General features: G+C 36.7%; 1 protein-coding gene across 16 annotated transcripts in view; it reads left to right on the top strand.

The window, feature by feature from the left end:
- VPS13B (vacuolar protein sorting 13 homolog B) overlaps window positions 1-22,979 on the top strand; it is an 806,276-nt gene that overhangs the window by 582,585 nt on the left and 200,712 nt on the right. For all 16 annotated transcript variants that reach the window (XM_059874347.1, XM_059874354.1, XM_005215634.5 and 13 more), the window contains one exon: window positions 5,211-5,348. In XM_059874347.1, coding sequence (XP_059730330.1) covers window positions 5,211-5,348 — 138 coding nt within the window. The remainder of the gene's footprint in view (window positions 1-5,210; window positions 5,349-22,979) is intronic.

The following is a 22,979-nucleotide window of genomic DNA, read 5'->3' as shown; positions in this document are numbered from 1 at the left end:
TTTGTCTCTTTGAAGTATCTGGTATAAAAGTAAATGGACTTCATTATATATTCAATATTATATCAATCTTAAAATGAGGAAATCCTCACTGAAATCTGTGGGAAAATGTTTCCTCATTGGGACCTTACTGAAAATTCAGCTTAGTTATAAAAAAGAAATATCCTGCCACATAGTATTAATAAAACAAAACCGAGTAACTGTGAAGCTTAGAAAGTCTGCAGCACTAAGCTGTTCTATATAAGCTTGGAAAATAAGTTTTTTGTAAGTAAAGATTGCAAAGAAAATAAATTCATTTCTGAAGTTTCATTGTGAGCTGAACACATGAGTCATGTTATATTTTATGTAATTCAAATGTTAAGCAAAGACATACTTAACTCTGTGAACATCTGCTAAGGGTCAAAAAATAACAATAATGAGCAGCACTAGAAAGATGACTTTATCAGAATCAGAGAAAAACAGAAAAACCTCCTAAGCAGTTAAGTGAAATGTAGGTTTTGTGAAGAAGACAAAGTAATCTACAAGCACAAGGAATATAATCTGAATCAAGCTCTATAAAAGCCAACAGTACCTTGGTCCATCTGGGAGTGGACTTTAAGCTCTGAATCTTCCCTTTGGTGTTTGTTCTTTGTGACATGATATGATGAAGTATTTTGTTTTGAAGTCCAGGTCAACCCAGAAGAAAAACAAATATTATAACTTTGTCAATACCAGTGTCTCATGGAAGTGAATGCTAACTGACTTTGAACAAGATTTATGGCTGTGAGCAGATTATTGTGTGTTCCTGACCCATTTCCCACAGTCTGTTAGTCATAATAAGATATGGCTTTCTCCTGTTTCTTTGGCCGAGGAACAACAGTGTAAATGTAAACATGCTCATTAACATCAGCAGGGGCTTATTCTTTTTGAGAGCTTCCTTTACTTAAATAAATAGGTGTTCGCTGAGTATGAAGAAGAAAGCTGGCAAAGTCTAACAGAGCTTCCAGAATGATAAAGTCATCCCTATTTGTCACTCCGTTTGTATCATATTCACAGGCTCCTTTAATCTTGGTTTTTCTGGTGATTTTCCAGCTATATATTAACCCCAAGGAATGTGTAATATGAATCCTATTCTCTAGACCTGATGATGTAATTAAGGAGAAGCTAAATTTAAGACAGTTCAGGAAGTCTAGAAGTCATCCCCCACATCATCTAGCCGTGAGAGCCAGAGGGACCAAATAGTGATTTACACACCTGAGCTGTCTATCCTCTGGGATTCTCATACATCTTTCTGCTACTGCTGCTGCTTCATCTCACCACAGTGACTATAGGCATGTCCAGAGTAGAGGTTTTAGCCAAAACTCAGGGAGTAGCCACCAGCCCTGTCATACATTCAGTATTCATCAACCATGACCCTGTGTTTTCCTGAATGTTCTTAATTTCAGTTATTCTGTTCTTGTATCAGCCGTCTGAATGCAGCTTTACATTTTAAACCGGGGATGTAATATGTGGCTTCCCAGGTGGCGCTAGGAGAAAAGAATCTACCTGCCAGTGCAGGATATGTAAGAGAGGGAATTCAGTCCCTGGGTCGGGAAAATCTGCAGAGAAGGAAATAGCAACCCATTCCAGTGTTCTCGCCTGGGAAATCCCATGGACAGAGGAGCCTAATGGGCTCCAGTCCATGGGGTCACAAGAGTCGGACATGACTGAGCAACTGACACACTCTTACCTATCATACATGGTTATCAATATCAATTTTTCTTTCTCCCCCACACAAGATATTACTCATTTTAAGTTTTTGCTTATCTGTCGAGTGAAAAAAAATGTGTTTCTTGTTTTAAATAAGCTTAATTAATAGTGGACATAAGTTTGAGTAGGCTCTGGGAGTTGCTGATGGACAGGGAGGCCTGCTGTGCTGCAGTTCACAGGGACGCAAAGAGTTGGACACGACTGAGCAACCGAACTGAATTAATAGTGAGACTGAGGAGTTTTTTTCCTTTTTCATAAAACAGTGTTCTCCAGAAGGATTAAATAGCTAAAGGTAAAAACAGATCTTAGAAATCCTTCAATAGACTATGGGAAAATATATACTCTACCTAGGGATAAATCCGTAAGATATGTTAATAATTTTTTACCTCATCTATTCAGAAGTATGTATGTAAAAAGCATCAGGATATAACTAGAAGGCAACTAACATACCAGGAAGTAACACTTGCTACACATGGCAAACAAATCATTAACACCCATAATACTTTTGTATTTGTTTTGTATTTGTATTTGTATTTGTTTCTACAAATCAATAAGAAAAAAAACCCAATAGCAAAATGAGTATTTATTTTTAGAAGAAGAATCCTAAATGGCCAATAAATGAAAAAATATTCAACCTTTGTTATTTACTATTAGCATAAAATGTTGTCTTACTATGTCAATACATATAAATCTTGATTCTTTTAAACATTGTATGGGTTATTGTTTTTTATTTAAATATTAATCCATTGATGGATGTCTTAGTTCTTTTCTACTTTTTGCTATGATAAACAATTCTACAATGAATTTGTATGTGTGTGTGTTAACGTTTGTTCGGTCGCTAAGTCATGTCCAACTCTTTGGGACCCCAGGGACTGCTGCACTCCAGGCTTCCCTGTCCTTCACTGTCTCCCAGAGTTTGCTCAAACTCATGTCCATTGAGTCGATGATGCCATTCAACCATCTCATCCTCTGTCACTCTCTTCTCCTGCCCTCAGTCTTTCCCAGCATCACTGTCTTTTGAGTTGGCTTGTCACTTCAGGTGGTGAAAGTATTGGAGCCTCAGCTCCAGCATCCAATGACTATTCAGGATTGATATCCTTTAGGATTGACTGGTTTGATCTCCTTATTGTCCAAGGTCATCTCTTAAGTCTTCTCCAGCACCACAGTTCTAAAGCATCAATTCTTTGGTGCTCAGCCTTCTATATGGTCCAACTCTCACATCTGTACATGACTACTGGAAAAACCATAATTTTGACTTTGTGGACTTTTGTTGGCAAAGTAATGTTTCTGCTCCTTAATTTAATATGCTGTCTAGGTTTGTCATAGCTTTTCTTTCAAGGAGCAAGCATCTTTTGATTTCATGACTGCAGTCACCGTCCACAGCGATTTTGGAGCCCAAGAAAATAAAATCTGTCACTGTTTCCATTTTTACCCCATCTTTTTGCCATGAAGTAATGGGACCGGATGCCATGGATCTTAGTTTTTTGAATGCTGAATTTTAAGCCAGCTTTTTCACTCTCTTGCATAGACATTATCAGATTTTTTAGTCTTGGTAGGTAGAAAACTCGACTTATTTTAAAAAGGTTTTTTTTTTTCCTTTAATTATTTCTAAGATGTAGTATCTCTTCATGTTTATATTTTAACTGCTTTATGCCATTTGTTTTTCTTCATTTATTACTTGTTTATTTTCTTGATAAATAAGTGCTTTTTCTACCCTTTACCCATTTTTCTGTTAGTATCTGTATTGATTATACAAACTCTTTACATAGTCATGATATCCCTTTTCTGCCATACAAGTTTAAATATATGATTTTTATACCTTGTTATACATATCATCCTAATTTTTACTTGCCAGGTTTTTACACATCATATTAATATTTCTACATCAGTTTAATATATTCCTGTTCATTATTTATTCAGCTACATCATTTATATGTTTTTTCCATTAGATCATTGTTTTCTCTCTAGACTGTATCATCTGCAAAATCAAGAACTATGTCTCCTCATATAGGTCTGGCACAATATCACTTACTTGATAATAATGATTTCTTCTTAATGATGGCTACATAGGTGAGACCTAGAAATAGATGCTCAGGTCCTGACAGGCTACATAGAGCCTACAGACTGATTATAGATCCTACCAGCAATAGACTTTTGCCATCCTTTCACCAGACTTGACCATTATATGTGAACAACAGAAGAGTATAGTGTTACTGTGTAATAGCTCTACTATGCATATTCTCACTGCTTTAAATTCACTGATTATATAAAAAAGAAGAATGCACTAGTTTAGTGTTTGATCTTTACCACATAGATCTAACGTCACAATCAGTTGCTTTTAGTATTTTCTTTGAAATCACATAAAGGTTCATATGTGCCAGGTTTCATAAGGATCACATGATAAGGTCAAGAAATACAAATTCCAAGGCAGAATTTATATGCCCAGTTCACATATGACAGTAATACTGTATAACCATATGTTGAATATAATACACAGTATGTAAATGCTCTTCTTGAATGCAATCCAATCAATAAAACCTAAAATAAATAACACTTTAATAACACATTTCAAATCAACTGAAAATGGAATAGATGGACTCTATGGCAAGAACATCCCTATAAAATTGACATTGAAAGGCCATTAAAACACAGAGAGTAAAACAATCTTGAAACTAAAGAAAAACTGTGAATATTTAGAAGTTTTTAAAAAGCCTACTACATTGCATGCCAAGATATAGCAGTCGTTTTTATTTAAAGAGCTATTTCAATAAAAACTGGATTGCCAAGCATTAAAAAGTAAATTCCATTTGCCATCACCAATAACTGAAAGAAACTTTAAAAAAATATACAATATTAACCTTAAAAAAGCTTAAAATGAACAATATTTAATAGAAAAATCAAAACTGAAAAATTCCACTTTTAGTCATAATTGGAACTGTTGAAAGATTGACCTATTTTATCATTAAAAAAGGTTATGGGAAAGCTACTGAAGTTAACTTCAAAAGCCTAGCAGTAAAAGGGATTGTAATGTCAGTAAAACTGAAACAGATCGAATAACCTGTAAGTAGTACTAATCCACTGCATCTTTGAACATGTATATGCCTCTTTTTAAGCTGGAAAGGTTGCCTTTTTTTTTCCCCTTAACTTGTTTCCAACAGCCCTTTAAAAAAGAAATCTATCTGTTCAACTGTTAACAGTCAGCAGCTCAGTACAGAAGCTACCTTTACTCAATGGTGATATGAGCTAAGATTTGAAATATTTTTTCCTCTTTGGCCCGGTTCTGGAAAACATAGTTTCCTCAGTCTACCTTGTACAGAGAGGGCTTTCTTTAATATTTATGTACTGTATGTATACAAACAAATGCAATAATGAAAGTAACATGCAATATTTTAACTTTTTTCTCTTGGTTATCAGCTCAAACTCTTACACCAGAATTGATGTTTGTGTTGTAATGGACATTTTCAGCTTTAATTTTGTCTCTTCAGATCCTGGGAAGACTTTGCCTGAAGCCCTGGATTATTGCACAGTTTGGCTGCAGACGGTACCTGGAGAAATAGACAGCAAAAGTGGTATTCCACCTTCACTCGTAACGCTGCAAATTAAAGATTTTCTTAATGGACCAGGTAAGAAAGTCATAATTCAAACTCTTTTTTTCCTGTGAGTCTCTTAATGTATACATGGAGTCTGCTAGTAATCTTGACGTTCTTTGCCAACCATGAGTAATTTGTTTTCCAGATGTGTACTCTTCTCAGTCTAGCCATTCTAGAGATCAAAAGGCAAATATTAATATGCCTTAAAATTTACCATTAGTTTGACAAAAAGTAGTTATCAATTAAAAAAGTAGTTGTCATTTTATTTCTGCCTTTTCTACTAAGTAACTGTGGGACCTTAGGCTGTTGTCTAATCTCCTGTGCCTCAGTTTCTTTACCTGTAAATGAAGAGATAAAATAGGTAATGGATGGATAGATGGGTGGGAGCATGAATGGATAGATAGGTGGATAGGATACATGACATACTTACACAAGATAATACACATAGGTAGATTGGATTAGGTAAATACTTACACATTTCAAATGTTTAGCAAAGTGCTTGGGACATATTAACACTCAATTTTAAATAGATAGATATAGATATCAAAAGGTATTAAGTGCTTATTATGTCCCAGGTACTAGGTACTTTATATACTTGTATAAAGCCAAACTGTAGGCTCTATAATTATTTCCATTTTACAAATAAAGAAGTTAAGACTTAGAAAAATGAAGTCAGTTGCCTAAGATCACAGTAGCAAAAGAGCCATTCAAACTCAGGTCTTTATGACTCCAAAGACCTAGGTCACGTCTATACTGCACTGCTGCTGCTGCTGCTAAGTCACTTCAGTCGTGTGCAACTCTGTGTGACCCCATAGACAGCAGCCCACCAGGCTCCCCGTCCCTGCGATTCTCCAGGCAAGAACACTGGAATGGGTTGCCATTCTCCAATGCATGAAAGTGAAAAGTGAAAGTGAAGTCGCTCAGTCATGTCCAACTCTTAGCCACCCCATGGACTGCAGCCTACGAGGCTCCTCCGTCCATGGGATTTTCCAGGCAAGAGTACTGGAGTGGGGTGCCATTGCCTTCTCCGATACTGCACTAATTTTAGTATAATTAAAGGTTTTTTCTTCTTGTCTATCTCCTCCTCACGCTTTTTCTTTTTGCTGCTCTATTTCTTCCTCCTTCATGTCATGTTTTTTTAATTAATTTTTAAATTTCTAATTGGAGGATAATTCCTCTTCTTTTCTTTGTTACTCTTACATCACCTGTTTGAGATCTGAGCTGTTTATTTAACAAAAATTACTACAGTTAAATTTTCCTTTTGTTATACTCACAGTGCTGCAGAACATGTTAGTCATTAAAAGAATACTAGTTTCTTCATTAGGAGTTTAAAACTGCGGCGTTATACTGTCTTAAGATCTCTAGCAATATACTGCAAGGCATGAATATTGGTGATTGAAAGCTATCCCTATGTGGACCTGATTCAGTTTGTGTGCCATAACATGCCAGTAAATTATGATTCATGACTACAAATAGAGAAAGTGGCCCACCATCAGGACTAAAGTAGACAGAGCCTGAAATCACCTCAGTTGGCCCTTTCACTGGGGCTCAGTTCTTCTTGTACATGTTTATCTGATGCTGGAATTTAAAACATATAGATATATGAAGAATTAGTTCTAATTTTTAGTATCCAGATTTAGTATATAGGTGTGGTTTCAAAGAGTTGAAGGAAGGGAAGAAGCTGATGATGAAGTCTAAAGGATTCATTAAAGATGGAAGCATCCTTTGGAATGCTGGATGGTTGAAAAAGAGTGTGAGTCCTCAGTTAGTGAGTGGGAAGTACCATATTTCATTGAATTCAAGCAACCGTCAATGTAGGAAAAAACATTTTACATACTACTAAGAAAAAAAAAACCCTGCTATTTAAGCTATTAAATATATATATATATTATATATACATACATATATATCATAAATAAATTATATTATATATGATGTTTCATATACACATATATATCTTATATATATATATATGTATATCATATTTATATATGATATATATGTGTATATGATGTTTCCCTGATGACTCAGGTGGTAAAGAATCCACCTGCAACTTGGAGAAGGAAATGGCAACCCACTCCAGTATTCTTGCCTGAGAAATCCCATGGACAGAGGAGCCTGGCAGACTACAGTCCATAGGGAGGCAGAGAGTCGGTAGCTTTCTTACTTCATCAGTTGCAGGACAGAAGACTGAACATGCCAGAATGAATGAAATAGAGTAAGAACATGAGTAGTTCATGGAGAAGTGATAGGGAAACTTGCATTTACTTCCTTTTTCTCTCTTTTAGTTTCAGATTTCTTTTGGTTTTAGGCACAGTCTTTCACCTTTTGGCTAGAAAGTTCCCTTCTAGTTTACATTTGATTGATTTGTTTCTAAAAGGGATGGGATCTTCAAGTCAATGGTAAATTGTGTACCATATTTTTTGTGGCTGCCATATAATTTGAATTTTGAGAAATATCAATGAGCAAATGAAAATTTATATGTTTATCATTCTGTCATTCAATTTGACTATATATGACTTTTACAACAGTTGTACTTTGTGTTTATTATATTTTTTAAAATTGGAAACTACATATTTGCCATTTCTAATTTTATGCCCATTCAGTAATAAAGATTGCCTATATGGGGGTTCAAACTTTTAAATTAATGTATTGAAATAGTTATTTTACAGCAGTGCTTCTCAAACTAGTGTGCATTTGAACATCTCTGGAATTCTGGTTAAATCCAAATGTGGTTTCATAGGGATGAAATTCTATGTTTCTAACATTCTCACAGGTAAAATGAATACTGTGGATCTGGAGACTACACTTTTTGTACCAAGATTTTATATGACTCATAATAATATATATTTATATATGGTTACTTAATACCATCAATACAATTACTGAGACTCAAACTGCAGATATTTTGGGGCATAGGAGAGTGGGAAATGATGCAAAGAATGACTTTTTAAATCTTTATTTATTTATTTTGGCTACTCTGGGTCTTCACTGCTTGTGCTGGCTTCTCTAGTTCCAGGGTGTAGGCCCACCAGGAAGGCCCTGATTTTTTTTTTTAATAATATTTTATTATGAGAAATAAAATACAATATCAAATATAAAATGGTTTAAGTTCTTCAAAGTATAAAATATTTTTTAAACAAGAGAACCATCTATCATAAATTATTTGAGGGGAGATTAGTTTGAGTTATATGTCAGTTCTGTGGGATTCCACTAGAACATTAAGCTAACAGCTTTGAACCACTCCAGAATTTGCCACCTTAAGAGAAGATTTCCTTATTATAAATAGTTTGTCATGTAAAATATGTACATAGGTGTTATTAAATAAAAATTTTTATCTCTCTGCAAACAGCTACTCTACATTAATTAAGAGATCAGTAGGAATAATGGGACATAATAAAGCATTTTTTGCTGTTCAGTCACTAGGTCGTGTCCGATTCTTTGCGACCCCATGAACCATAGGACACCAGGCCTCCCTGTCCATCACCAACTCCCGGAGTTCACTCAAACTCATCTCCATCGAGTCGGTGATGCCATCCAGCCATCTCATCCTCTGTCGTCCCCTTCTCGTCCTGCCTTCAACCTTTTCCAACATCAGGGTCTTTTCAAATGAATCAGTTCTTTGCATCAGGTGGCCAAATTACTGGAGTTTCAGCTTCAACATCAGTCCTTCCAGTGAACACCCAGGACTGATTTCCTTTAGGATGGACTGGTTGGATCTCCTTGCAGTCCAAGGGACTCTCAAGACTTGTCTTCTCCAACACCACAGTTCAAAAGCATCAATTCTTCTGTGCTCAGCTTTCTTTATAGTCCAACTCTCACATCTATACATGACTACTGGAAAAACCATAGCCTTGACTAGATGGACCTTTGTTGGCAAAGTAATATCTCTGCTTTTGAATATGCTCTCTAGGTTGGTCATAACTTTCCTTCCAAGGAGGAAGCATGTTTTAATTTCATGGCTGCAGTCACCATCTGCAGTGATTTTGGAGCCCCCAAAAATAAAGTCAGCCACTTTTTCCACTCTTTCCCCATCTATTTGCCATGAAGTGATGGGACCGGATGCCATGATCTTAGTTCTGAATGTTGAGCTTTAAGCCATCCTTTTCACTCTCCTCTTTTACTTTCATCAAGAGGCTCTTTAGTTCTTCTTCACTTTCTGCCATAAGGGTGGTGTCATCTGCATATCTGAGGTTATTGATATTTCTCCCGGCAATCTTGATTCCAGCTGGTGCTTCATCCAGCCCAGCATTTCTCATGATGTACTCTGCATAGAATTTAAATAAGCAGGGTGACAATATACAGCCTTGACGTACTCCTTTTCCTATTTGGAACCAGTCTGTTGTTCCATGTCCAGTTCTAACTGTTGCTTCCTGACCTGCATAGAGGTTTCTCAAGAGGCAGATCAGGTGGTCTGGTATTCCCATCTCCTTCACAGTTTTCCACAGATTATTGTGATCCACACAGTCAAAGGCTTTGGCATAGTCAATAAAGCAGAAATAGATGTTTTTCTGGAACTCTCTTGCTTTTTTGATGATCCAGCAGATGTTGGCAACTTGATATCTTATTCCTCTGTCTTTTCTAAATCCATCTTGAACATCTGGAAGTTCACAGTTCACATATTGCTGAAGCCTGGCTTGGAGAATTTTGAGCATTACTTTACTAGTGTGTGAGATGAGTGAAATTGTGTGGTAGTTTGAGCATTCTTTGGCATTGTCTTTCTTTGGGATTGGAATGAAAACTGACCTTTTCCAGTCCTGTAGGCACTGCTGAGTTTTCCAAATTTGCTGGCATATTGAGTGCAGCACTTCCACAGCATCCTCTTTTAGGATTTGAAATAGGTCAACTGGAATTCTGTCACCTCTACTAGCTTTGTTCGTAGTGATGCTTTCTAAGGTCCACTTGAGTTCACATTCCAGGATGTCTGGCTCTAGGTTATGTATTATTTTATAGATTTTTGGCAACTCAAGGAAAAAAATATTTTTCCAGGTTTTAGGAAATAGTATATTAAGAGCAATATTATTTTTGCTAAGACTGGAGGAACAAAATTCAGCTTTATATTTTTCCCCAGTACCATTCTCTTCCCTTGAAAAATAAAAAGCCCCCTTTTTTTTTAGTGTTGTTCAAATAATGCTTTTAAGTATTATGCAGTACTATCATTAAGAATCTTTTGATACCATTAGTTTAATCTGTATGCACATCTTATTTAAGTATCATTCCCAAAGAATGCTTTATGTTACAACTTTAAAATAGTGTATTTTCATTTATTCCTTTCTTGCTCTTGAATTAAAGTTTCAGTAGCAATAAAAGTTATGGCCCTGAAGAGTAGAGGAAATGCCGACTATAACTACCTAACCTTAAATTTTCTTCCTAAAGTGCAAACTTAACAGCTTTTGAATTCAGCCTTTCAGATTTTTTTTAGGGATTATTTTATCTAAACAAGGTGATGCATATGCTGCTCCTTAGCATTTGTTTTTGGGAAAATAACGCAGTGTTGTTGAGTATTCCCTGATTTCCTCTGTTCACTTAATAGTACCTTAGAGCAAATGGTAGGTCCCAACTTGTACATCAAAAACCCCTTCAAAGCTCTCTCAACCCCCACCTCCTTCCTTCAGAGGCAACAATTGTACCCATTAGCAAGGTCACTGGTTTGGAGAAACCTGGAAAACAGCAGCTACCAGAAACCCACTAGAATAATATATCCAGCAGGTGATAGATTAGTTGGAACAAATTGGAACCATTGCAGTTCAGCAATCCTGGTTTCTTTCAAGCTGTTTTTAAAATGTCGTCATTTTAATACACAATCTAAGCCCCGCGGAACAGTCCACAGCAGGTTAATTTGAATCATATGATGTGTCACTGCCCTCAGCTGACATGAGCTCTATTCCATGTGTGAAGCCATAATAAATCCATTCCCAACCGAGGAAAATTCCCCGTGAGAAGGTGAACTAATCCAGGCCTCACACTGGCATGCTAGCCCTCCGTAATTGAAAGCAGGGCCACCTGTTCCCAGCACAGTTAGCCTATAGAGAAGAAATTACTGTTAGATACTTCTTATATTGAAAATTCATTCATACTTTTTGCAAATTCAAATTCAGCTGTGAACTGCTTCATATGACATCATACAGAAACTTAGGAATGTGCCCCCTTGATCCCAGTTTAAAAGTTTGTTAACTATAGGATTTCTTAACTTTGAAATGAATTTTTTTTTTTTTTAATTTAATGAGAGCTGACATGTGAGAAGAAGAACTGGGAAGGGTGCAGATTTTTCTAATTAACTCAAGGTCATTTACAGAAATATTTGAACTCCCTGGTATTTTTTTCATTGTTTCTTTGCAGACATGTATTTGAATACTGTCACTGTAGCCACTAAATGACACTTAAAAGACAGCAAAGAAAAACTTGCCAAATTGGGAGAACATTTCCACATTTATGTTTTCTTATAAATAGTATATCACAATTTTCATGTAATTTTAGGCAACATGGTTATATCAAATTATGACTATAATTTCCTGTTTCTTTTATTTTAATATACATGGTGTCACTTGTTGAAACACATAGCCACTGATAGTTTTTCTCATAATAAAATCATTTATTTACTCTCTCCTTAACTAACCTGTTAATTCATTTATCTATGTCATTTTCAGTTTTCCTAATTTCATTCAAGCCTTGGATTGGTTTTATTTAATTTTTAAGATATTATTTGACTTTTAATTTTTTGTAGTCCATTTTTTATAAATTTAGTGTTTTATAGGTTGCAAGGATTTTAATTTTCACTTAAAAAAAATTCCTAACCATCCTAGAATTTCCCATTTCCACAGCCTCTTTGATTTGAATGAAAATACATACTGGAATAATGTGAAATACTACTTTAAAAGCTTCTCAGATATAGTAACACACCATTCAAATAGGTTTGTTTATAATGAATATAAAGTAGAAATGCTAAGTTGTTTACTGCCAATTTTGTGTATTTTTAAAATGTGTTTACTTTTCATGATGATATCTGCTTTTATGTTCTGTTTTTACAGAATTCATTACTATTGGGAATTAATCCAGACATACGTAGAAGATGACTGACTCAGGGAAATTAAGATAACCTGAAAAAATACAACTAGCCCCCTGACATTTTCTGGAGTAGAAAATGAAGAATAGGCAATATGATTTTTATATACAAGAAGATGCAAAGTAAAAGGAAGCATCTTAAAAAGCTAATTTTAATTAATTTAATCTTCTTATTGTAACCCTGATAGTTAACCCCTTATTCTTTTCTCTTTCCAGAAATAGGGCCAAGGTCCGCACCTTGATCACTGGAGTCCTATCTCTATTTTAGTTTTACAGCCATACTAGCAAGCTGTCTTCTACATTTAAGAAATGTAAACTAGTTAATACAACTGTGAGAACCTTGACTTTTACATTTCCTAGGTGTTACGGGTTTCAATTTGCAGTGGCAGCATTGTATTATCATAGTTTATTTTCCCTATGATTTATCAAAATAAAACAATAAACTTGAAATAAGGGTGTGAAATAGAGAGTAGACCAAGAATTTTATTTTATTGCTTAATTTTTTAAATTGAAGTAGAGTTGATTTACAATATAGTGTTAATTTCAAGTATACAGCATAGTGATCCAGCATTTTTTTAGCAGACCATTGTCAGTTATTGTATTTCCTGTGCTATACACTATATCCTTGTTGCTTATCCATTTTATGTATAGTAGTTTGTATCTGTTAACCCCATAATTCTCATTTGCTTGGACTCTGTAGTTGTGGCACATGGGCTCCCGAGTGAAAGGGCTCTCTGGTTGTGGCGCACAGGCTTAGTTGCTCCTCAGCATGTGTGATCTTAGTTCTCTGACCAGGGATTGAACCTGTGTCCCCTGCATTGCAAGGCGAATTCTGAACCACCAGGAAAGTCCCTGTTTGTATATCTTAGATATTAACCCTTAATTAGTTACATTGTTTGCAGATATTTTCTTCCGTTCCATAGGTTGTCTTTTCATTTTGTTCCTTTGCTGTGAAAAAAAGTTTTTAAGTTTGATGAGGTCTCATCTGTTTTTGTTTTTTTTTTTTGGCTCTTATTTATTTTGCCTCAGAAAACTGATCTAAGAAATAGTATACAACCTAATAGTACAAAAAGTAATTGCAGCTTTGGACTGTGAATATTAAATCATTATCACTAGGCTCATGTTTATTAATCAAAATAGGAACCATTACAATCAATGTATTTTTGCAAATGAGAAGTAGTTTGTTTATTCCTGTAGCATAAAAATCCATGCTTCAGGATTCAACAAAGTCTTGGAAAGCATTTTCTGCCTCCCGCTGGTTGTGGAAGCATTTTCCCTGCAAAATGTTGTCAAGATGGTGGAAGAAGTGATAGTCGCTTGATGAGAGGTCAGGTGAACATGGTGGATGAAGCAAAACTTCCTAGCCCAACTCGTTCAACTTTTGAAGCTTTGGTTGTGCAATGGGCAATCAGGGGTTGTGGTAGAGAATTGGGCCCTTTCTGTTGGTCAGTGCTGACTGCAGGCATTGCAGTTTTTGGTACATCTCATCAATTTGTTGAACATACTTCTCAGATGTAATGGTTTCATGAGGATTCAGAAAGCTGTAGTGGATTAGAAGGGCAGCAGACCACCAAACAGTAACTGTGACCTTTTTTTAGTGCAAGTTTGATTTTGGGAAGTGCTTTGGAGCTTCTTCTCAGTCCAACCATTGAGCTGAAAGTGAAAAGTGAAAGTCTCTCAGTCATGTCCCAACTTTTTGCAACCCCATGAACTATACTGTCCATGGAATTCTCCAAGCCAGAGTACTGGAGTGGGTAGCCTTTCCCTTCTCCAGGGGATCTTCCCAACCCTGGGATCGAACCCAGGTCTCCCACATTGCAGGCAGATTCATTACCAGCTGAGCCACAAGGGAAACCCAAGAATACTGGAGTGGGTTACCTATCCCTTCTCCAGCGAATCTTCTCAACCCAGGAATCAAACCAGGATCTCCTGCATTGCAGGTGGATTTTTTACCAACTGAGCTATCAGGAAAGCCCAACCATTGAGCTAGTCAGCCATAAAATCCACTTTTTGTTGCACTTCACAATCTGATTGAAAAATGGTACATTGTTTCATAAAATAAGAGAAGACGATGCTTCAAAACAATTTTTTTTTTTATTTTCAGTCAGCTCAGAAGGCACACACTTGTCAAGTTTTTTCACCTTTCCAATTTGCTTCAAATGCCAAATGACCACAGAATGGTCAATGTTGAGTTCTTCGGCAGCTTCTCATATAGTCATAAGAGGATCAGCTTTGATGATGGCTCTTAATTGGTCGTTGTCAACTTCTGATGGTCAGCCACCACGTTCTTCATCTTTAAGGCTCTCGTCTCCTTTGAAAAACTTCTTGAATTACCAGTGCATGGTACAGTCGTTAGCATTACCTGGGCCAAATGTGTTATTGATGTTGCAAGTTGTCTCTGCTGCTTTACAACCCATTTTGAACTCAAATTAAAAAATCTCTCAAATTTGCTTTTTGTCCAACATCATTTCTATAGTCTAAAATAAACAGCAAGTAATGTCATTAGCCAAAAAAAATAAAGTGAGAAATACACATTAAAATGATGTATAACATAACCACATTTGTTTAAGAATATATTCTAATATCAAATGTCAAAGTTCAACAGTGCAAAGCTGCAATTACTTTTGCACCAACCTAATATGATTTTTCCACTCTTTCCCCATCTATTTCCCTGATCACTTCATGGGAAATAGATGGAGAAAGAGTGGAAACAGTGTTAGACTTTATTTTTTGGGGCTCCAAAATCACTGCAGATGGTGATTGCAGCCATGAAATTAAAAGACGCTTACTCCTTGGAAGGAAAGTTGTGATCAACCTAGATAGCATATTCAAAAGCAGAGACATTACTTTGCCAACAAAGGTCCGTCTAGTCAAGGCTATGGTTTTTCCAGTGGTCATGTATGGATGTGAGAGTTGGACTGTGAAGAAAGCTGAGTGCCAAAGAATTGATGCTTTTGAACTGTGGTGTTGGAGAAGACTCTTGAGAGTCCCTTGGACTGCAAGGAGATCCAACCAGTCCATTCTGAAGGAGATCAGCCCTGGGATTTCTTTGGAAGAAATGCTGCTAAAGCTGAAACTCCAGTACTTTGGCCACTTCATGCCAAGAGTTGACTCACTGGAAAAGACTGATATCAGCTGGGAGGGATTGGGGGCAGGAGGAGAAGGGGACGACAGAGGATGAGATGGCTGGATGGCATCACCGACTCTATGGACGTGAGTTTGAGTGAACTCCGGGAGTTGGTGATGGACAGGGAGGCCTGGCGTGCTGCGATTCATGGGGTCACAAAGAGTCGGACACGACTGAGTGACTGAACTGAACTGAATATGATTTCTGTCAAAAAATGTTTCATCTGTATTCTCTTCTAGGAGTTTTATGGTGTTATGTCTTATATTCATGTTTTTAAAACATTTTGAGTTTATTTTTGTATATAGTGTGAGGGAATGTTCTAATTTCATTGTTTTACATGAAGCTGACCACCTTTCCCAGAAATGCTTGTTTAAGAGATTTTCTGCATTGTATATTTTTGCCTCCTTTGTCATAAATTAGTCGACTATAGATGTGTGGGTTTATTTCTGGGCCCTCTATTCTATTACATTGATCTCTGTGTCTGTTTTTGTTCCAATACCATGTTATTTTATTACTGTAGATTTGTAGTATAATCTGAAGTCTAGAAGGGTTATACTTCCAGCTCTGTTCTTTTTTCTCAGGATTATTTTGGAAATTTTCTGAGTCTTGTGTGGCTCCAAATAAATTTTAGGATTATTTATTCTAGTTCCATGAAAAATATCATGGGTGATATTTATAAGGATGGCATTATGTCTGTAGATTGCTTTGGGTAGTGTGGCCATTTTAACAATATTAGTTTTTCCAATCCAAGAGCGTGAGATGTCTTCCCATTTCTTTGAATCATCTTTAATTTTCTTTATCAGTGTTTTATAATTTTCAGTGTATGGGTCTTTCACCTCCTTGGTTAAGTTTATTCCTGGGTAATCGGGCTGTTTTTTTGTTTGTTTGTTTGGAGGGGGAAAGGGGATGCAGTTTTAAATAGGATTTTTTTTTTTTACTTATCTTTCTGATATTTCATTATGACTGTATAGGTTTTTGTATATCAATCTTGTATCCTACAACGTTGCTGAATTCATTTACTAGTTCTAACAGTTTTTGGGTGGAGACTTAACAGTTCTCTGTACAGAGCATCATGCCATCTGCAGATACTGATAGTTTTACCTCCTCCCTTCCAATTTGAATACCTCTTTTTCTTATTGCTTTGGCTAGGACTTTCAATACTATGTTAAATAGAAGCAATGAGAGTGGATGCCCTTGTCTTCTTCTAGAATTTAGTAGGAAGACTTTCAACTTTCCATCACTGAGTATTGTGTTGACTGTGGGTTTGTCATGCACGCATGAGTGCTAAGTTGCTTCAGTCATGTCCGACTCTTTGTGACCCTGTGGACTGTAGTCTGCCAGGCTGCTCAGTCCATGGAATTCTCCAGGCAAAAATACTGTAGTGGGTTGCCATGCCCTCTTCCAGGGGATCTTCCTGACCCAGGGATCAAACCCACGTCTCCTGTGTCTCCTGCATTGCAGGTAGATTCTTTACCACTGGGCCACTGGGGAAGTCCCGTTGGTTTGTCATAAATGTACTTTATTATTTTGAGATGTGTTCCCTTTATACCCACTTTGAGTGTTTTGTGTTCCCTTTATACCCACTTTGAGTGTTTTGTGTTCCCTTTATACCCACTTTGAGTGTTTTTATCATGAAGTTTTTGAATTTTGTCTTCAGTCTTCTGTTCTTTGTACAGACAATAACCTCAGCTATCTCTTCTACGCCTACAACCTTCAATGCATCTATTTCTAATTTTGATTCATTGTCCACCTTCAGGACTATTTCTTCATCTCCCTGTGAGATGCGTTTAGTTATTTAAAATACCCGGGTACGATCCCTGGGTCAGAAAGATCCCCTGGAGAAGGAAATGGCAACCCACTCCAGTACTCTAGCCTAGAAAATTCCATGGATGGAGGAGCCTGGTGGGCTACAGTCCATGGGGCCACAAAGAGTCAGACAGGACTGAGCAACTTCACTTTCACTTATTAAGTCAAAAATTGTTTCTTTTTCTTATTCACTCCTTCTCTTAGTACAGTCTTCGAATTTCTTTACATTTGCTAGTGATGGCAACATTGTTCCATTCAGGTCTTCTCACAATTTTACTGTCACCGTCAATTCATCCCTTTTTCATTCAAGCCTTTTTAGTTTTTCCTTTGAAATGGTTCTTCATTATACCTGCCACCTACCTGTGCCCTAATTACTTCTTCGGTGTATTTACTGGTGATCTTCATTTCAGATTTTTCTTTTACTCAATCATTTTCTCTCCTCTGCAAACTAATATGAGTCTTGACCACCCGCCTCCCTCAGTTAATCAAATCATAACTGTCCTCAGACCTCAGGAATCTAACCTGGTGTCATCTGGACAATCCAGGTTTACTGTCACTAAGAAAGTAATTCTAAGTGAGATCATTTTTCTTCTTTGAACCCTAGTATTTTCTTCTGTATCATAAGAGAGTTGTCCTAAGATTCCTGCAAATTCTAAAATGACGTCCGTAATCCCCAATGGAACTCTTCATTTATTTTTCACAACAAGTGTTTATGAGCAATTATAATATTCCAAGTAATCTTCTAAGCCTTGGAATTACAGTGGTAAGCAAAAGATACACAGTAATTTCTCTCAAGAAATGCATACCATCTAGTAGAAAGGACAGGATTTGATGAGCAAGTAGTCACCCAGAGTATTATATAATTATAAGCTAATATAAGTGTCATAAACTTTTATGGATTTGTAAAAGATTAGAGATTTAGGGAAGCTTCTCTGAGCTGAGTTCAGACACTTGAATGCTGCTACTAAGTCACTTCAGTCATGTCCGACTCTGTGCGATCCCATAGACAGCAGCCCACCAGGCTCCCCCGCCCCTGGGATTCTCCAGGCAAGAACACTGGAGTGGGTTACCATTTCCTTTTCCAGTGCATGAAAGTGAAAAGTGAAAGTGAAGTCACTCAGTCGTGTTCGACTCTTAGCGACCCCGTGGACCGTAGCCTACCAGGCTCCTCCATCCATGGCATTTTCCAGGCAAGAGTACTGGAGTGGAGTGCCATTGCCTTCTCCACAGACACTTGAATAAAAGGGAGTTATCCAAAGACATGGAGGGAAAGGCAGTCTTCTGACAGAATGTGTGCAAAAGACCCTGTGAGGAAGGGGATCGTGGCACACTGAAGGAAATGAAAACAAATCAGAGAGAAGGAACAGTCTGAGGATGTGAGGCTAGAGAGAGGTAGAAGCCAGGCCTTCTAGGCCACAATAAAGGATTTGGGGGGTTTTATCTTTAAAGCACTGGGAAACCACTGAAGAATTTTAAGTAGGACATATATATGATGGGGAGAGAAGAAGTATGAGTGTTTATTGATATGGTTATATTCACATTTTTTTAAAAAATTATTCTAGTTGGAGGATAAAGAATAGATAAAAACAGCTAGAATAGAGGCAAGCAACAAATTAGCAGAATATTGCAGTAGTACTGGTGAGAGATAATAAGTTGGGTCATGGAATGGTAATAGAAATGGAGAAAAGTGAGCAATTTGGTAGATAAATATGGAGGGAGAATCCATAGACTGGTACTGGAGTAGAGGGGATGTTGTATAAGAGAGGTTTAAGGATGACTTAAGGGTTCCTGACTGATCTAACTGAAGGAATATTGTGTTGTGGACTGAATTGTGTCCCCACAAAATTCATATGTTGAAGCTCTAGTCCCCGCTGTGCTGGGCCTTTAGGAGGTAATTAGATTTAGATGAGGTAATGAGGGTCAGGCCCTCATGGTGGGATTAGTACACCAGACAACTTGCTGTCATTCTGTCTCTCCCTGCCATGTGAGGACACAGTAATAACACAGCCATGCAAGCCCAGAAGACAGCCTTCACCAGAAACCAACCTCCGCTCACTCCCTGATCTCAGAATTCCAGCTCTAGAACTGTGAGAAAATAAGTTTCTGTTGTCTAATCTCACAGTTTGTGGTATTTTAGTATGCCATCCCAAACTGGTGTCTTATTGACTGATATGTTATAGAAAATGCTTTGGAAAAGGTATATTTTGTTTGTTATGTTTGTGTATGAGAGTAGGGAGAGATCATGAGTTCTGTGTTGGTAATTGTGCATACGTATCTGCTGCTCACACAAAAGTCTGACTAGTGGTAAAGGATTAAATGTTTTGAAAGTTTGGGAAAATATGGGTGCTGATTCAAGGCACAGACCTGGATGAGATTATTACTCAGAAGGGAAAAGAGGAAGAAGAAAAAGAGAAGAAGTAGGAAAAAAGAGTCTAAGACTTCATACTGAAGAAGTCCAATCAGTAATTACTGGCCAGGAGGAAAAGGAGGAGCCTTAAAAGAAAGCATAGCTTAGAGGAAAATCTGGAGAGTGCTACGTCAGTGAAGCCAAGAGAAAAAAGTGTAGAAGTACTGGACAGTGTCAGGTAGTGATACAAACTACGGAAAAATGAGAAATTGAAAATAGCTAGTGAATTTATAGACATCATGGCTAAAAATATTACCCCCTCACCCCATTGGATTAACCTGGATTGACTGTAGTCTACAGTGCATTGAGGAGTAAGCAGGAGGAAAATAAATGGAAGCAGAGAGTATAACTCTTCCAAGAAGTTTGTTTGTGAAGAAGAAGAAGAATATGAAGGAGCATTTTGTTTTGGTTTTTCCTTCCAATTTTTTTAATTGAAGTATAGTTGATACACACTATTATATAAGTTACAGATGTACAAAATAGTGGCAATATAGTGATTCACGGTTTTTAAAGGTTGTACTCCATTTATAGTTATTATAAATGAAAGGGGGTGGTTTTAGGCTTTATTTTTATAATGAAAGAGACCTGAATTTTCTCATGTTTAAATATCAGCCAGAAGAATCCAGTTGAGAGAAGAACTGGATAATCTAAAAAGAGAAAAGATAAAGGTGGGTTCCTTAGACAAAGTGAAGGAGAAGAATCCAACGTACATGTGAAAGAACCAGTGTTACCTTAACAAATTAAGGAAGCAAAGGAAAATGGCATATGGAAGTATTTTTTCAGTTTGGTAGTAGGAAACCAAGAGAAATTTAATGAGTTTCTCTTTCTCCTTGAAACTGGAAGCAGAGTCACTGATTGACCCTGAAGAGAGGAGTTTGGAAACAAATGGTTTGAAATCATCCTCCAATATGACTTCTTCTTATGCTGTACTCATTCTCACCTCTATGCCTTTTAAAAACTATCTATTATGGAAAATATCATATACAAATACAGCCTGGTTGGGAGGGGAGTTTTGGGGAAAATGGATACATGTGTATGTATGACTGAGTCCCTTTGTTCTTCACCTAAAACTGTCACAACATTGTTAATCAGCTGTACTCCAATACAAAATATAAAGCTTAAAAAATAAAAAAAAACTTTAAAGTAGACTGAATAGAATATAGAAACTCTTGCCTAGACAAGTGTCAACTTATGGCCAATATATTGTTTCCTATATAACCCTATCCATTTCCTCACCTTCTGTATTATTTTGAAGCAAATCCCATGCATCATATCACCTATAATATTTCAATTTGTATTTATAAAGATAAGAACTTTTAAAAACATAACCACAATATCATTATCAAACCTAGAGAGAATAATTCTTCAGCATCATCTATCATCTAATATCTAGTCAGTATTCAAATTTCTAATTATCTCATGAATGTCATAGTGTGTGTCATTGTTTGTAGGCATGTATGGTTATTGTTTGTATGTTTTCTTAACCTAGAGCCAGATAAGATCTACTCATCACTACTGGTTATGCCTTTTGAATTTCTTTTGTAAAAAAAATTTTTTTCAAAATCAATAGGTTTCCCCATCTCTTTTTTCATTTCTTGCAATTTATTTTATTTTTTTACTGAAGTATAGTTGATTTACAGTGATTCAGATATGCAGCAAAGTGATTCAACTTTCTATATATTTTTAATATATTATTTTTTAGATTCTTTTCCATTATAGGTTATTACAAGATAATGAACATAGTACCCTGTGGTATACAATATGTCCTTGTTTATCTATTTTATATAATGTGCGTAGTGTGTATCATTTAAATGAAATTACTCATTTATCCCCCCACTGATTTCCCCTTTGGTAATTAAGTTTGTTTTCTGTGTCTGTGAGTCTATTTCTGTTTTGTAAATAAATTCATTTGTATCATTTTTTTTAGAACACATGTAAGCGATATCATATGGTATTTGTCTGACTTCACTTGGTATGATCATCTCTGGGTCTACCCATGTTGCTGCTAATAGCTTTATTTCATTCTTTTTACGGCTGAATAATATTCCACTGTATACCTATATCACATCTTCTTTATCCATCTGTTAATGGACATTTAGTGTGCTTTCATGTCCTGGTTATTGTAAATAGTGCTGCTATGAACATGTATCTTTTTGAATTAGAGTTTTCATCTTTTCCAGATATGGGATTGCTGGATCATATGGTAACTCTATTTTTAGTTTCTTAAGGAGCCTCCATCTTCTTCTCCATAGTTTCTATACCAGTTTACCTTCCTACCAACAATGTCAGAGGGTCCTCCTTTCTCCATACCCTCTCTAGACATTTTGGTGATGACCATACTGAGTGGTGTGAGATGGTATCTTTTGTAGTTTTGCTTTACATTTCTCTAATAATTAGCAATATTGAGCATCTTCTCATGTACTTATCAGCTATCTGTCTTCTTTTTTTTTTATTTTATTTTTAAACTTTACAATATTGTATTAGTTTTGCCAAATATCGAAATGAATCCGCCACAGGTATACCTGTGTTCCCCATCCTGAACCCTCCTCCCTCCTCCCTCCCCATACCCTCCCTCTGGGTCGTCCCAGTGCACCAGCCCCAAGCATCCAGCATCGTGCATCGAACCTGGATTGGCGATTCGTTTCATACATGATATTATACATGTTTCAATGTCATTCTCCCAAATCTCCCCACCCTCTCCCTCTCCCACAGAGTCCACAAGACTGATCTATACATCAGTGTCTCTTTTGCTGTCTCGTACACAGGGTTATTGTTAGCATCTTTCTAAATTCCATATATATGCGTTAGTATACTGTATTGGTGTTTTTCTTTCTGGCTTACTTCACTCTGTATAATAGGTTCCAGTTTCATCCATCTCATTAGAACTGATTCAAATGTATTCTTTTTAATGGCTGAGTAATACTCCATTGTGTATAAATACCACAGCTTTCTTATCCATTCATCTGCTGATGGACATCTAGGTTGCTTCCATGTCCTGGCTATTATAAACAGTGCTGCGATGAACATTGGGGTACACGTGTCTCTTTCCCTTCTGGTTTCCTCAGTGTGTATGCCCAGCAGTGGGATTGCTGGATCATAAGGCAGTTCTATTTCCAGTTTTTTAAGGAATCTCCACACTGTTCTCCATAGTGGCTGTACTAGTTTGCATTCCCACCAACAGTGTAAGAGAGTTCCCTTTTCTCCACATCCTCTCCAGCATTTATTGCTTGTAGACTTTTGGATCGCAGCCATTCTGACTGGC

Source organism: Bos taurus, chromosome 14 (genome assembly GCF_002263795.3).
Source record: "Bos taurus isolate L1 Dominette 01449 registration number 42190680 breed Hereford chromosome 14, ARS-UCD2.0, whole genome shotgun sequence".
In the NCBI taxonomy this organism is placed as follows: Eukaryota; Metazoa; Chordata; class Mammalia; order Artiodactyla; family Bovidae; genus Bos; species Bos taurus.
Note: the sequence above shows the minus strand (reverse complement) of the source record. Positions and strands in the feature narration are given on the sequence as shown.